General features: G+C 35.7%; 1 protein-coding gene across 9 annotated transcripts in view; it reads right to left on the bottom strand.

The window, feature by feature from the left end:
- The window catches only part of SNAP91 (synaptosome associated protein 91), a 147,830-nt gene that overhangs the window by 55,623 nt on the left and 78,719 nt on the right, over nucleotides 1-13,488 (bottom strand). For all 9 annotated transcript variants that reach the window (XM_082730685.1, XM_082730687.1, XM_082730688.1 and 6 more), the window contains exons 11-13: nucleotides 12,013-12,040; nucleotides 8,917-9,026; nucleotides 6,804-6,922 (exon numbers count right to left, since the gene is read on the bottom strand). In XM_082730685.1, the coding sequence (XP_082586811.1) occupies nucleotides 6,804-6,922; nucleotides 8,917-9,026; nucleotides 12,013-12,040 (257 nt within the window). The remainder of the gene's footprint in view (nucleotides 1-6,803; nucleotides 6,923-8,916; nucleotides 9,027-12,012; nucleotides 12,041-13,488) is intronic.

The following is a 13,488-nucleotide window of genomic DNA, read 5'->3' as shown; positions in this document are numbered from 1 at the left end:
GTCATATGCAAAAAAACTCATTGCTAAGACCAGCATCTAAAAAGATTTTTCTGTTTTCTTATGGCTTCAGGTATTATACTGAAGTCTTTAATCTATTTAAAGTTCATTTTTGTGTATGGTATAAGTTTCCAATATTATTCTTGTGCATGTGGATATCCAGTTTTCCCAACACCATTTATTAAAGATACTATCCTTTCCCTGTTGTATATTGTTGGTGTTCTTGTCGAAAGTTAGTTGACTGTGTATATGTGGATTTATTTTTGTGCTCTCTGTTTTGTTCTGTTGGTCAAGGTGTCTGTTTTCATTTCAGTATCATACTATCATGATTACTATAGCTTTTATTATACTTTGAAATCAGGCAATTTGACGTCTTCAGTTTTGTTCTTCTTAAGATTGCTTTGACTGCTTGGGGTCTTTTGTGGTTTGTACAAATGGCAGGCTTATTTTTCTATTTAAAGGAAAATGTCATTACAGGTTTTCTAGATATTTCACTGAATATATAGATTACTTTAAGTAATATGGACATTTTGACAATATTAACTTTTCCAATCCATGAATACAAGAATACAGAAACACCAGTTTTGTGTTTTCAATTTCTCTCATCAATGTTTAATAGTTCAGTGTACAGATCTTTCATGTCCTTGATAAATTAACTCCTACATCCTTTTGATGCTACTGTAAATGAAATTGTTTTCCTCACTTTTTCAGATAATTTGTTGCTAGTGTATAGAAATGCAATTTATTTTTGAATGTCGATTGTGTATCCTGCAACTTTACTGAATTTATTTATTCTAACAGCTTTTTGGTAGAGTCTTCAGGGTTTTATACACACAAGAGTATGCCATCTGCAGAGACAATTTTGCTTCTTCCTTTCCTGTTTGGATGCTTTAATTTCTTTTTCTTGTCTAATTTCTCTTGCTAAGACTTCCAGTACTATGTTGAATAGAAATGGAGAAGGGCATCCTTGTCCCTAATCTTAAGAGAAAAAGGTTTCAGCTTTTCACCATTGAGTCTGATGTTAGCTGTGAGCTGATCATATATGGCCTTTATAACATTGAGGTACATTCCCTCTATTTATAATTTGTCAAGAATTTTTATCAAAAAGGGATGTTAAAACCTGTTGGTGCTTTTCCCACATCTACTGAGATCATATGATTATTGAGATCATATGGTTTTTTGTTTTAAAGAAGACTCCATGCCCAGTGTGGAGCCCAACAAGGGGCTTGAACTCACAACCCTGAGATCAAGACCTAAGCTAAGATCAAGAGTTGGAGGCTTAACCAACAGGGGTACCTAGGTACAATGAGATCATACAATTTTTATCCTTCATTCTGTAATACTATATATCATGTTTACTGTTTTGTATACATTGAATCATCCTTATATCCCAGGGATAAATCCAACTTGATTATGGTGTATGATCCTTATAATATATTATGGAATTTGGTTTGCTAATATTTTGTAAAGCATTTTTGCATTTTTGCTCATCAAGGTTATTGGCCTGTAATTTCCTTTTCTTGCAGGGTCCCTATCTAGCTTTGGTTTGAGGTTATTACAGGTCTCAAAAATGAGTTTGGAAGTGTTTCCTCCTTTTCAATGTTTTGGAAGAATTAGAGAAGGACTGGCATTAATTCTTGTTTAAATGTTGGGTAGAATTCACTTGTGAAGCTATCTGGTCATGTGTTTTTCTTTGTTGGGAGTTTTTGATTCATGTTTCAGTTTCCTTACTCATATGGGTCTGTTCAGATTTTCTATTTCTTCATGGTTCTGTCTCAGTCAGTCCTATGTATCTAGGTATTTAGTCATTTTTCTGGATTATAGATATGATGGCATATAATCATTCACAGTAGTCTCTTAAGGCCTTTTGAACTTTTATAATATTAGGTGTAATATTTCCTCTTTCATTTATAATTTTGAGTTTTTTTTTTTTTAAAGATTTTATTTATTTATTTGACAGGCAGAGAGAGAGGAGAGGCAGGCAGAGAGAGAGGAGGAAGCAGGCTCCCTGCTGAGCAGAGAGCCCAATGTGGGACTCGATCCCAGGACCCTGAGATCATGACCTGAGCCGAAGGCAGCGGCTTAATCCACTGAGCCACCCAGGCGCCCCTAATTTTGAGTTTTTGCTCCTTTTTTCTTGTTTAGTCTAGCTAAAGGTTTGTCATTTTGTTAATTAAGAAAACAATTCTTAGTTTCACTGATGTTTTCTATTGTCTATCTAGTTTCTACTTCATTTATTTCTGGTCTAATCTTTATTATTTCTTTCCTTCTGTTAATGTTGGGATTAGTTTGTTCTTTTTCTAGTTCCTTGAGGCATAAAGCTAGTTTGCATATTTGAGATCTTTCTTCTTCTTAATGTAGGCATTTACCACTATAAACTTCCCTCTTAGAGCTGCTTTGCAGCATCTTATAGGTTTTGGTATGTTATTTTTTCATTTTCATCTGTTTCTTTTTTTAATGATTTTATCTCTTTATTGTGGTGGGGAGAGAGAGAGAGAGCAAGCGAGAGCACAAGCAGGGGGAGCGGCAGGCAGAGGGAGATAGAGAAGCAGATTTCCCCACAGAACAGGGAGCCTGATGCAGGGCTCAAGTCCAGGACCCCAAAGGCAGATGCTTAATGAACTAAGCCACTCAGATGATGCCATTTTCATTTGTTTCAAGATACTTTCTGATTTCATTTCAGTTTTTTCTTTGACCCATTAGTTGGTTAGGAGTATGTTGTTTAATCTCCACATATTTGTGAATGTTCCAATTTTCCCTTTGTTACTAATTTCTAGTTTCATACCACTGAGATTGGAAATGATACTTCATAGGACTTCAGTCTTCTTTAACTTGCTAAGATTTGTTTAGTGCCCTAACTTACAATCTATCCTGGAGAGTGTACCGTATGTGCTTGAGAAAAATGTTTACTCTTCTGTGTTTTTTTTTTTTTTTAAGATTTTATTTATTTATTTTTACAGACAGAGATCACAAATAGAGAGGCAGGCAGAGAGAGAGGAGGAAGCAGGCTCCCTGCCGAGCAGAGAGCCCAATGCAGGGCTCGATCCCAGGACCCTGGGACCATGACCTGAGCCGAAGGCAGAGGCTTTAACCCACTGAACCACCCAGGTGCCCCTACTCTTCTGTGTTGAGTGGAATGTTCTGTATATGTCAGTTGAACCCTTTTGGAATAAAGTTATCAAGTCCTCTGTTTCCTTATTGATTTTCTGCCTGGATTATCTATCCATTGTTGAAAGTGGCATAAAAAAGTCCTCTAATGTTATTGTGTGGCTCTTTCTCCCCTTAGTTCTCTAATATTTATTTTATATATTTAGGTGTTCCAATGGTTAGAGTGTGTGTGTGTGCATATTTATAATTGTTATATCATCTTGATGGGTTGATCTTTTTATCATTATATAATACAGTGATCTTCTCTGTGTCTTGGATAGTTTTTTGACCAAAAATCTATTTTGTCTGATAAAAGTAGAGCCAATATTGCTCTCTCTTGATTATCATTTGCATGTAATATCTTTTTTCTATCACTTCACTTTACCTATGTGTGTCCTGAAAGTCCATATTATTGGATCTTGTGTTTCTGTTTAAAATACTCGTTGAACCACTCTGTGTCTTTTGATTTGGGGAACTTAATGCATTTACATTTAAAGTAATTACTGATGTGTAAGGACTTATTATTGCCATTTTGCTCACTGTTTTCTGACCATTCTGTACTTCCTCTCTTCCTTTCTTTCTCTCTCAGTCTTCTTTTGTGACTTGTTGATCTTCCTTAGTGGTAGATTCCTTTGATTCCTTTCTCTTTATCTTTTGAGTATCTAGTAGAGGTGGGTTTTTTTGTGTGTGTTTATCATAAGTCTTGTACGAAATAGCTTATAGTTTTAACATTACATTTTAAGCTAAGAACTTCAACCATATACCAAAAGTCTACACTCCTAGTCTTCTTCCCCACCCCTGACATTTTATGTATTTTGATATCACAACTTTTACATATTGTGTTTATATTAACAAATTATGGTAGCTTTAGTTATTTTGAATTCTTTTAACTTTTATACTAGAGTTAAAAGCGATTTACCTATTACCACCACAGTATTAGAGTATTCTGAATTTGACCTTATACTTACCTTTACCAGTGAGCTTTATTCTTCCATATGTTTTCATATTGGTACTTAATAGGCTTTTGTTTTAATTTGAAGAACTCCTTTAACATTTCTTATGAGGCATGGCTAGTGGTAATGAACTTCCTTAGCCTTTATTTGTGGAGGAAATTCTTCATCTTTCCATTTCTGAAGGACAACTTTGGTGGGTACAGTACTCTTGGTTGAAGTTTTTATTTTTCCTTCCCGTGCTTTGAGTGTATCATCCTACTTAGTCATGGCAGGCAAGGTTTCTGCTGAGAAATGTGCTGATAGCCTTATCAGGGTTCCTTTCTATATGGCAAATGGCTTTACTCTTACTGTTCTCAAGATTTTCTTTTTGTCTTTGACTTTTGTCAATTTGGTTATACTGTGCCTTCTTTGAATTATCTTGCTTGGGGACTTTTGAATATCACAGATATGAATGTCCATATCCATGTCTATCCATTTGGGAAGTGTTCAGTCATTATTTCTTTAAATAAGCTTTTTGTTCCTCTTTTTCTGTCTTCTCCTTCTGGGATTCCCTTGATGCAAATATACATTCATTTGATAGCAACCACAGGTCCCATGTGCTTTCTTCATTCTTTTCCTGTTTTGTTCCCCTAATTAGTATCTTCTAATGATCTATCTTTGAGTTTGCTGATCTTTATTCTGTCTGATTAAGTTTGTTGTTGAAGCTCTCTATTGAGTTTTTCAGTTGAGTCATTATATTCTGCAGCTCTAGATTTCTGTTTAGTTCTTTCTAATAGCCTCTATCTTTCTATTAAACTTCTCATTTTGTTCATGCACTGTTTTCTTGACTATGTTTTGTTGTCTATTTTGTCTATTTCTGTTCTCTTGCATCTCACTGGGCTTCATTAAGATGACTATGCTGAATTCTTTGTCAGGCAATTTATAGATCTCCATATCTTTTGTGTCAGTTATTAGAGTATTATGAGCTTCCTTTGGTGGTGTCATGTTTGTTTCCATGATTTTTTGTAATCCATGTAGTCTTGTGTTGGTGTCTGTGCATTTGAAGAAGTAAGCAGCTCTTCCAGTCTTTAAAGACTCATTTTGGCAGGTAAAGACCTTCACCTGCTCTGCACTAATGACACTGCCCAGAGTATTGTAACAGAATCACAACTGAGTGGGGATGTAGCTGCGTCATGTGGCTACCTGCTGGAAATGCTGTGATGCCCACAGTTGGCGGGCCTCTTGCCAGGAGCTTGGATGGGTTTGGGTCTGCCTCATTCCTGGGTGGACCTTCAGGACCTTGGTGAGTAGGGCTAGAACTGAGATAAGAGTCCATTTCAGGGTCTGCCTTTGAGGCCACAGATGGTGGGCTGGTTAGCAAGTGCATGGATAGGTGTGGCTCTCACTGGGTCCCTGGGTAGACAGGTGTAATCCTGGACCATAACTGAATGGAGCTGAGACCAAGTCAGAGGGCTGCTTTAAAGTCCATAGTTAGGACAAGGTCAGTGGGATTGCCTCTGGAGGCAGGGATAGGGGTGTCTGTTGCCGGATTCCTGGGCAGGCAGGACTGACTGTTCCCAGACCATGACTGAGAAAGGCTGGAACTGAGTCATAGGCCATTTCAGAATTCACAGCTAAGACCAAGGTCAGCAGACCTGTTACCTAAGGCAAGGGCAAACATGGCTCTTTCTGGGTCCCTTGGTAAATGTTGCTGATGGCAGGACCAAGGCCAAACAGGACTATAAATGCATCCAGAGGGGCATGGTGGTATTTCTAGATCGGTAGCTAGGGCCAAGGTTGGTGAGTCTCCAATCTGGATATAGGCCTGCCTTCTCAAAACAACCTTCCTTGATCTTAGGTTCCATTGGGGTTTTACAACCTCCTATCTGGTTCTCAAAGCTCCCCAAAAGGCACTTTTTCCATGAATTGCTGCCAAAATTATTTTTGCTATGGGGAGCTATGATGGGGTACCTCCTACCACCTTGCTTATTTTGTTCCTCCTGTGTTGTCTCTATAGTTGTATGAGTCATTTTCAAAGTTAAAAAATTTTTATTTTGATATTTTGGTACAATAGACAAAGTATTTAAAACCAACTCAGTGTAGCACTGAAAACAATTAACTTATTTTTATATTATTATTTAATTTTCTTTTTAATCAAATGCTTATAAAATTTTAATTTTTTCAAGATCCATGAATAAAAATGGGGATCAAGCACTTAGAAAAGTGATTCTTTTCAGTTAGCTGAGTATGGATCTTTTCCAGCACAAACAAGACTGTATACCAGATTTCAACTGTTTGAAGTCAAATACAATATGAATTAAAACCAATTTAGGCATATAGGAATTCAGGAAGGAGGCTACACCTGAACAAATCAAATTAGAGGTGCTGCCTTTGAGTAATCTCAAAAGTTCACAGGAACACCTAATCCTCTAATCCTCTAATGCCTGACTCTCTCTAGAGACCAACTGTTAAAAATAATCAGAATTTTAGAATAACAAAGAAAAATACTGCCCTCATTTCAACTCTTAAAATAAAAACTATATGACTACTACAGAGAGACTGTCTGTCTCTCTCTCAGTATATACTTAAACCAATAGGTGCCATTTTTAGCATTTTCTCTCCAAGTTTCCAGCAACATTTTGGACAACCAGAAGGTAAGTATAACAACAACAGCCTGAATAAAAACAACTGAATAGAAAAACAGCATGGCTGTCTCATTTCACTCACCTCCCCATGCAGTGGCTCCTCCAGAAGGTGGCGGTGGCGCTGGTGCTGCGGCTGCTGCTGCCCCTCCAGAAGAAAAGTCTGGCTGGAGGTCCAGAAGATCACTAGATGGTTTAGAAGTGCTGAAAGGACAATACAATTTCAAAATCAGATTTTAGAATTTTATAATGTAGAGGTGTTTTTAAATGAAGACTGATGCCGAAAGCATTAAAGATTTTGGATACTTTAAATCCAATAAGAGAATAATATTTTGGAAAGTATAGCATATGTTCTTCTAACCCAAGGGTTGGCAAACTACTGTGTAAAGGGCCAGAAGCTAAATATTTTAGGTTTGTGGGCTAGATTGTCTATCACTATTTGACTCTGCAAGTATAGCATGAAATATGAACAAATGAACGTGCCTTTGTTCCAATAAAACTTTATTTTTAAAAACAGACAGTGGGTTAGTTTCACCCATAGGCCATAGTTTGCCAACTTCTGCTCTCTACACAATAACACAGGTAAACCATTCTTTAAGCACAGGGCCACTCAACAAATAAGCCAGAAATTAAAGGGGAAAACCAAAATCCTTCAATTAAGGGTCTTTTTAAAAATAAAATATGTTAATTATTTTAAAAAATATGTTAATGTCCACTGAGCAGCAGCTGAAATGCTGGTTAAGAGGACTGTGATAAAAGGAGGCATATTCCAAATATTAAAGGTATTAGAGTAAGAGATTTAGGGGTAATCTTTCCCTTTTCTCTATTTTCTAAAAATTTTGTATGGAAAAAAATTCTTGCTTTAAGAATTTATTTATAAAGCAAAGAATATTAAAATGAATAATCACTAATAAACCTTTTTTTCTAAGTTAAACTATAACATATCAAGTTTGCCTAAAAGAGGACTCATCTAAAAGACTTCTGTATTTTTTATTCTCATTCAGATAGGGCTGTGTTTTTCAAAGCTCCTCCATCTACAGAAGTTCCAAGGAGGAGCCTAGAGCTCTGCTATTCAAAGTGTGGTCTTCAAACTAGTAACATCCTGAGACACTGTTAGAAGTACAGAATTTGGGGTTTACTCCTATCTTCTATTTAAGAATCTTTATTTTAATATGGCCCCAGGTGTTTCATTCAGGTTTGAAACACTGACCTGCAGGTTACCAGACCATGTACTAAGCCACCGGGGTGCCAGATTCCCCACTTTTCTTCACAAATAGCAATTTCAGCTTTTCCTTTCTAAAGATAAATTAGATCTTAAAAAATCAATTTTTTAAAAAATTTCAAACAACCTGAAACAGCTTAGTTTTGATTTCCTTTTCATAAACACAACGGTCTAAGAGCCAGGATAGGGAAACATATGATTAAGACCTGAATCAAAGCTTTGAGAAGAAGCAATTTATCTTAGTATAGAGGCAAAAAAGACTTGGTTTTATCAATTTGTGATTACAAAAAGCAGAATTAAGCAAGTAAGGGTAATGCACATAGTTAATATGGGTACACGGCATGGATTTATTGCTCAGTTCAAAATTCAGGTCTCCAAATATAGGGCATTCATAATCAGTTACAGATACATCCTCTCAAGACGAAAGAACCAAACAAAAGGCGACCTAAAATTATTATCTGAGGAAACCACTGAGAGTTGGGGTTTCATCTGAGGCAGCCCTGAGATTTTACCCAACACAGTGTCTCCACCTTCTCACTACTCTTCTGGCCTTTAGGTGCTATAAAAGCTGATTAGGAAGATCCCCGTGTTCCCTTCGTATCACCAGCGTCAAGAGATCCTCATAGGCACCAGCTAACAGGCCTAGAGCTGCAAAGTTGTTTTTTTTTTTTTTGTATTTTTTTTTTCCACATCTTCACAACTTCAGAAGACTCTGAAGTGTGTGTACCATTCTTCTGCCTCCTTTCCTAAATGTGGGAGCAAGAAGATCATTTCTACAGCTTAGGTCTTTCTGATGCTTTGAGAATACAGGCCTAGGGAACTATAGAAAATGTGAACTTAAATATGGCCCAAACTAGCATATGCTATTAGGACTAGCTTTCATTTTGTGAAAACATCTGGGTTCAGTCCATAAAAAATAAAACAAAAGCCTAATCAAAATACTAATAAACAGCTCAGTGCATACTCATTAACTAACCTGACAGGGACAGCTGCAGACGCAGTTGCAAATAAATCAACCGGTGGGGATGTATCAATAGTTTTAGCTGGTGTAGAATTAGGAGACGTAACAGTTGTGGCTGGAGAAGACTGAAAGTGAAGATGCACAACACACTCTAGTCAAACGCGAATCTAAAGGACACAGCAACAGGACCGCCACTTTGCAGACCTCTGACATTTGCAGCCATTTTTTGGTAACTCCTTGTGGGAGGAAAAAAACTCAAGAAAATTTGAGATGGAGAACTATAATAAATAATCAATATTAAACAACACAGTTTTCAAATTTTAAAAGTTAAATGCAAGTTATATAAAGTTATGTTTAAAATATATGGCTTAACAGTGCAACGACTTCCACTTATGTAATTTACATCAAGGCTAACTGGTATTTCCTAAACATAAAATTAGCAGGAAAGATCTTACCAGCTGCTAAAAATGAAGACAATTATCAATTGGAATAACTACTATAAAACCAAGGACATTCTTCTTCCTTTGCATCCTAACCAGAATTCACATAACATCTTCTCAAGTGTCTTTAAGTTCTAGAAATCAAACTTTTGAAATAGTTCACAGATGGCAGCGAACAATTTATAAGTAAGACTCAGGTCACTGACAGTTTAAAGGTAACATGACTATATTCTATCACTAATACAACATAGATAAAATTTAAAAAGTGAAATAAAATCTAACATTTATTGTCCTGTACTGGTTTATTTTTTAAAAGAGAAATTAATAGTCAGTTAATATGTTAAAAATTAAGATTTTTGTTGAGGTAACTATTCTAATTCCATTTCCCTTTATGTGGTATATTTAATTCTCCATGTATTTACAAGAGAAAGATTAAAGGGTCATCTCAAACCAATTTACTGATAGTTACTGTGAATGAAAATGTGATAAACAGCAAGTAAAACATGAAGACCAAGACCAACCAAAGGCTATCAGATACTGCTATAAAGAGACACCTAATTTCAAAGAGACCAAACTTAAAGAAAGTTTCAAAAAGTATAGATTAAGAAAAAGGACTGAGGAGATTATAGTGAGGGGTTTTCAGACTTAAGTAGTATTTGTCTAGTATCTACTTGTCCGAGAACCAAGAAGCCAAAATTCAATAGATGTACAAATGTTAAGCATTTAGCAACTCATGAGCAGTATGGATACTGCCGCTCAGAAAACGTCAACTCAGGCCTTTCTCTTTAGCAAAAATTCAAAATTTTTGAATGGAATATGAAAGATCTTCAAAGGAATAGAAAAGACCAAACAAATTTAATTTGTATGTTCTCCACTGTATACACTGACAACTCTTCTAAAAGAAATCTGTGGGTTTTTTCAGACCAAAACATGTAAATAAGCTTAGAAAGTAATGTTTATGAAGTTACCACTGAGAACTTAAAACCAACAATGAAGCTACCAACATAAATGTAAAATGAAGGTCTTCAAAGGCTCACTAAAAACTGCTCTGTAACAATAAGCCCTGAAGAAATGAGAGAGCTAGGAAACAGAACCAGAAGAATCCTGTTATTACAAAAAGAAAATGTCAATAAAATTCAATTTGGCCAAAATGTAGAAATAGACCATCCCCAATGATGCCATTAATTTTTACCACACTCTATTCTGCAGTCGTACATTGGAATTTTTCATGTAGACATAATGACTTTAAACCCGGTTTTACATTAGAATCATCAAGGAGCTTTTTGTTGGCTTGAGCTGCTGGAGGGACTCTTAGGCAGCCAGCCAGATACTGACACAGTACAGGGTATCTGGAAACCACCAGTGCCATCATAATGACATCCTTCATGTCTGTAATAACAGCAAACACAGAATGGAAATTTATCATAGAGGAAAGAGCACATTTATTACATTTTTGTCGGAAAAACATGATGGCAAATGTGAGCTACAGACCTAGGGAAATAAGTACTATTGTCACTGATAACCATAATCCAATCCTGTCCTTCAGTATGATTAAAAAAAGAGGGAGGAGAAAGAGTTATTAAAATTATGACAGTGAAGTGTCTAAAAGGCAAGCTTGCAGAAAGACACTCAACCACAACTGACTTCTTTATCATTCAAACACATATAAAATTATGTGTTCTATCTCACAAGGCTGGGATTTAGAATATGTATGTTCTTTGTAACTAGTTTGTTTTCAGTTGTAATATAAATGTATGAAAATTTCTCCTACTTAAAAAAAAAACTTAGTCCAAATAGAGGACTATGTAGACACTGCTATACTACACTAGATAGAGAAACTAATATAAAATAGAATACACAAAATTTACCTTTCTGTTCCTCAAATAATTAAAAATAAAATTACCATAAAGACCCAGAAATTCCACTTTTGAGTAGATACCTGAAAAACTGAAAGCAGGAACTCAAACAGGTATTTATATACCAATGTTCACACAACAGCATTATTTACAACAGCCAAAAGGTGAAGACAACCCAAGTGGCCTACTGACGGATGGAAGAAGTAAATGTATGTATACATACAATGGAATGTTTTTCTTTTAAAGATTTTATCTACTTATTTGAGAGAGAGAGAGACAGAGAGAGAGAGAGATGGGGAGGGGCAAAGTGAGAGGGAGCAGCAGACTCACCACTGAGCAAGGAGCCCAGTGTGGGACTTGATCTCAAGACCCTGGAATCATGACTTGTACCAAAGGCAGACGCTTAACTGACTGAGCCACCCATGCACCCCCATACAATGGAGTATTATTCAGACTTAAAAAGGAAGGAAATTCTGACATATGCTACAGCAAAAATAAATCCCCCAAGATACTACGTTAAATAAAATAAGCCAGTCAAAAAAGGCCAGACACTGTATGATTCCACTTATCTGAGGTAACCAGAGTAGTCAAATTCATGGAGTCATAAAGTAGAAGGTGGTTGCCTGGGGCTGAGGAGAAGCATGTGGAATTAGTGTTGAAAGGGTGCAGAGTTCCAGTTTTGATGACAAAGTTCCGGAAATGGACAATAGTGATGGTTGTACAACAAAATGAATGTATGTAATGTATGTAATGCCACTGAACTGTACATTCAAAAATTCCTAAAATGGTCAAAACAAAACAAACAGCCAACTTACCTTACTTAACGGAGAGGGAGCACCAGATCTAAAAGGCAAACAAAAAAAATTAAAACCGAATATACATGGATACATTTGTAGAAGCATTTAAGTTTGATATCACCTGGACAAGCATTAACTAGTTTACACACAGATGTTTTAGCAATGGATAAACTATTTTTTTAAAAAATAATTTATCCTTCTCTCAATTATGACATCCTTTTTCAATGTTAATTGCTAGGTATTACAAGTTCTTAAAACAGATGTTTTTTTCTCTACTTTTAGTAACTTAATTTTTCGAGTTGATCATTATTGCCTGCATCCAACAAAAATTAGAATTTCAAAAATGTTGCCCAGACTTGGGGAAAATAAGGCTTTACAGAATTAAAAAAAAAAAAAAACAACCCTCTGGTTCATTACTTTTAAAAGTTAGAAAAGTCGTTAAGGTACACTGTGATTTATTTAATCATAATTGTAATATATTAAAAGAACACCGGAATTTTAAAAATCCTTATAAGCCGTGTGCCTGAAATGTGTCTCAACTTCTACATATATACTCCTGGTTTGTTTTCTTCATGGCTGCAATGAAAGCTATTATGGAAAATATTCCCATTATCCTGTCAGGACTGGTGGGAGCTTGAAAAAGAACAGTAGCCTCAATGCTTGTTTCTAAGGAAGTGAGGAAAAATTGGAAAGGAGTACATTTTTTTTTAAGTGAGATTATTGCTAGCACTGACCTGTACATCATTTCTAGCAAAGGGTTTCAGAAACGACTACCTAAACAGCTTACATTTTACCAACCCCGTTGGTGAAAAATAAATTAATGATAAAATAAAATAAAAAATATTTTGATAGGAAGCCTACTGTCAGAGTCTTAGAGCATGGCAGGGACAGCTTTCTACTCATCTACAGAGAAAACAACACAAGAAGCACTAGCCAAAAAAATTAGCAGAGATTTAGTAACTGACACTTTGTACAATATCATGAATTTTTGTTTTATTGAGTGTAGCAAAACAGATTTAATAATACACTTCACATTAATACTTTTTATGTTCAACCTTATTTGCAAATACCTGCTATTAAAAATTATCATCCTCAAACCTAAGTATAAATATCATAACTGACACAAAATCATTTGCCAAGCTCCTATATGAGCACCATTACTAAATGACACTTGTAGTTACCCCATGGACTAAGCAAATAAATTAAAGTCTGTCTCTGTCTAATCACCATCCCACTTACCACATTGTATCTTATTTCTCTGTTTAGTTGTCTCTTTTTGCACTACAGGGTAAATTCTTTGAAGGGAATCCTGCCCTTTACACAGTACCTGGCATTTTGCAGGCACTGGTATTTCTGTATTATTTGAGTTTTATTTGAATTTTAGAATAAGAATGCATGTACTCTTTGTATAAAAAATGAGCCAAAAGTCTTAAAAATTATTTTGTGTAAAACTAAATTGTCAGAATGAAAGACCTCTGTTCCTATGGCCCACAC

Source organism: Mustela nivalis (assembly GCF_964662115.1).
Source record: "Mustela nivalis genome assembly, chromosome: 5".
Lineage (NCBI taxonomy): Eukaryota > Metazoa > Chordata > Mammalia > Carnivora > Mustelidae > Mustela > Mustela nivalis.
The sequence above is the reverse complement of the archived record's forward strand: the minus strand, read 5'-3'. Positions and strand labels throughout refer to the sequence as shown.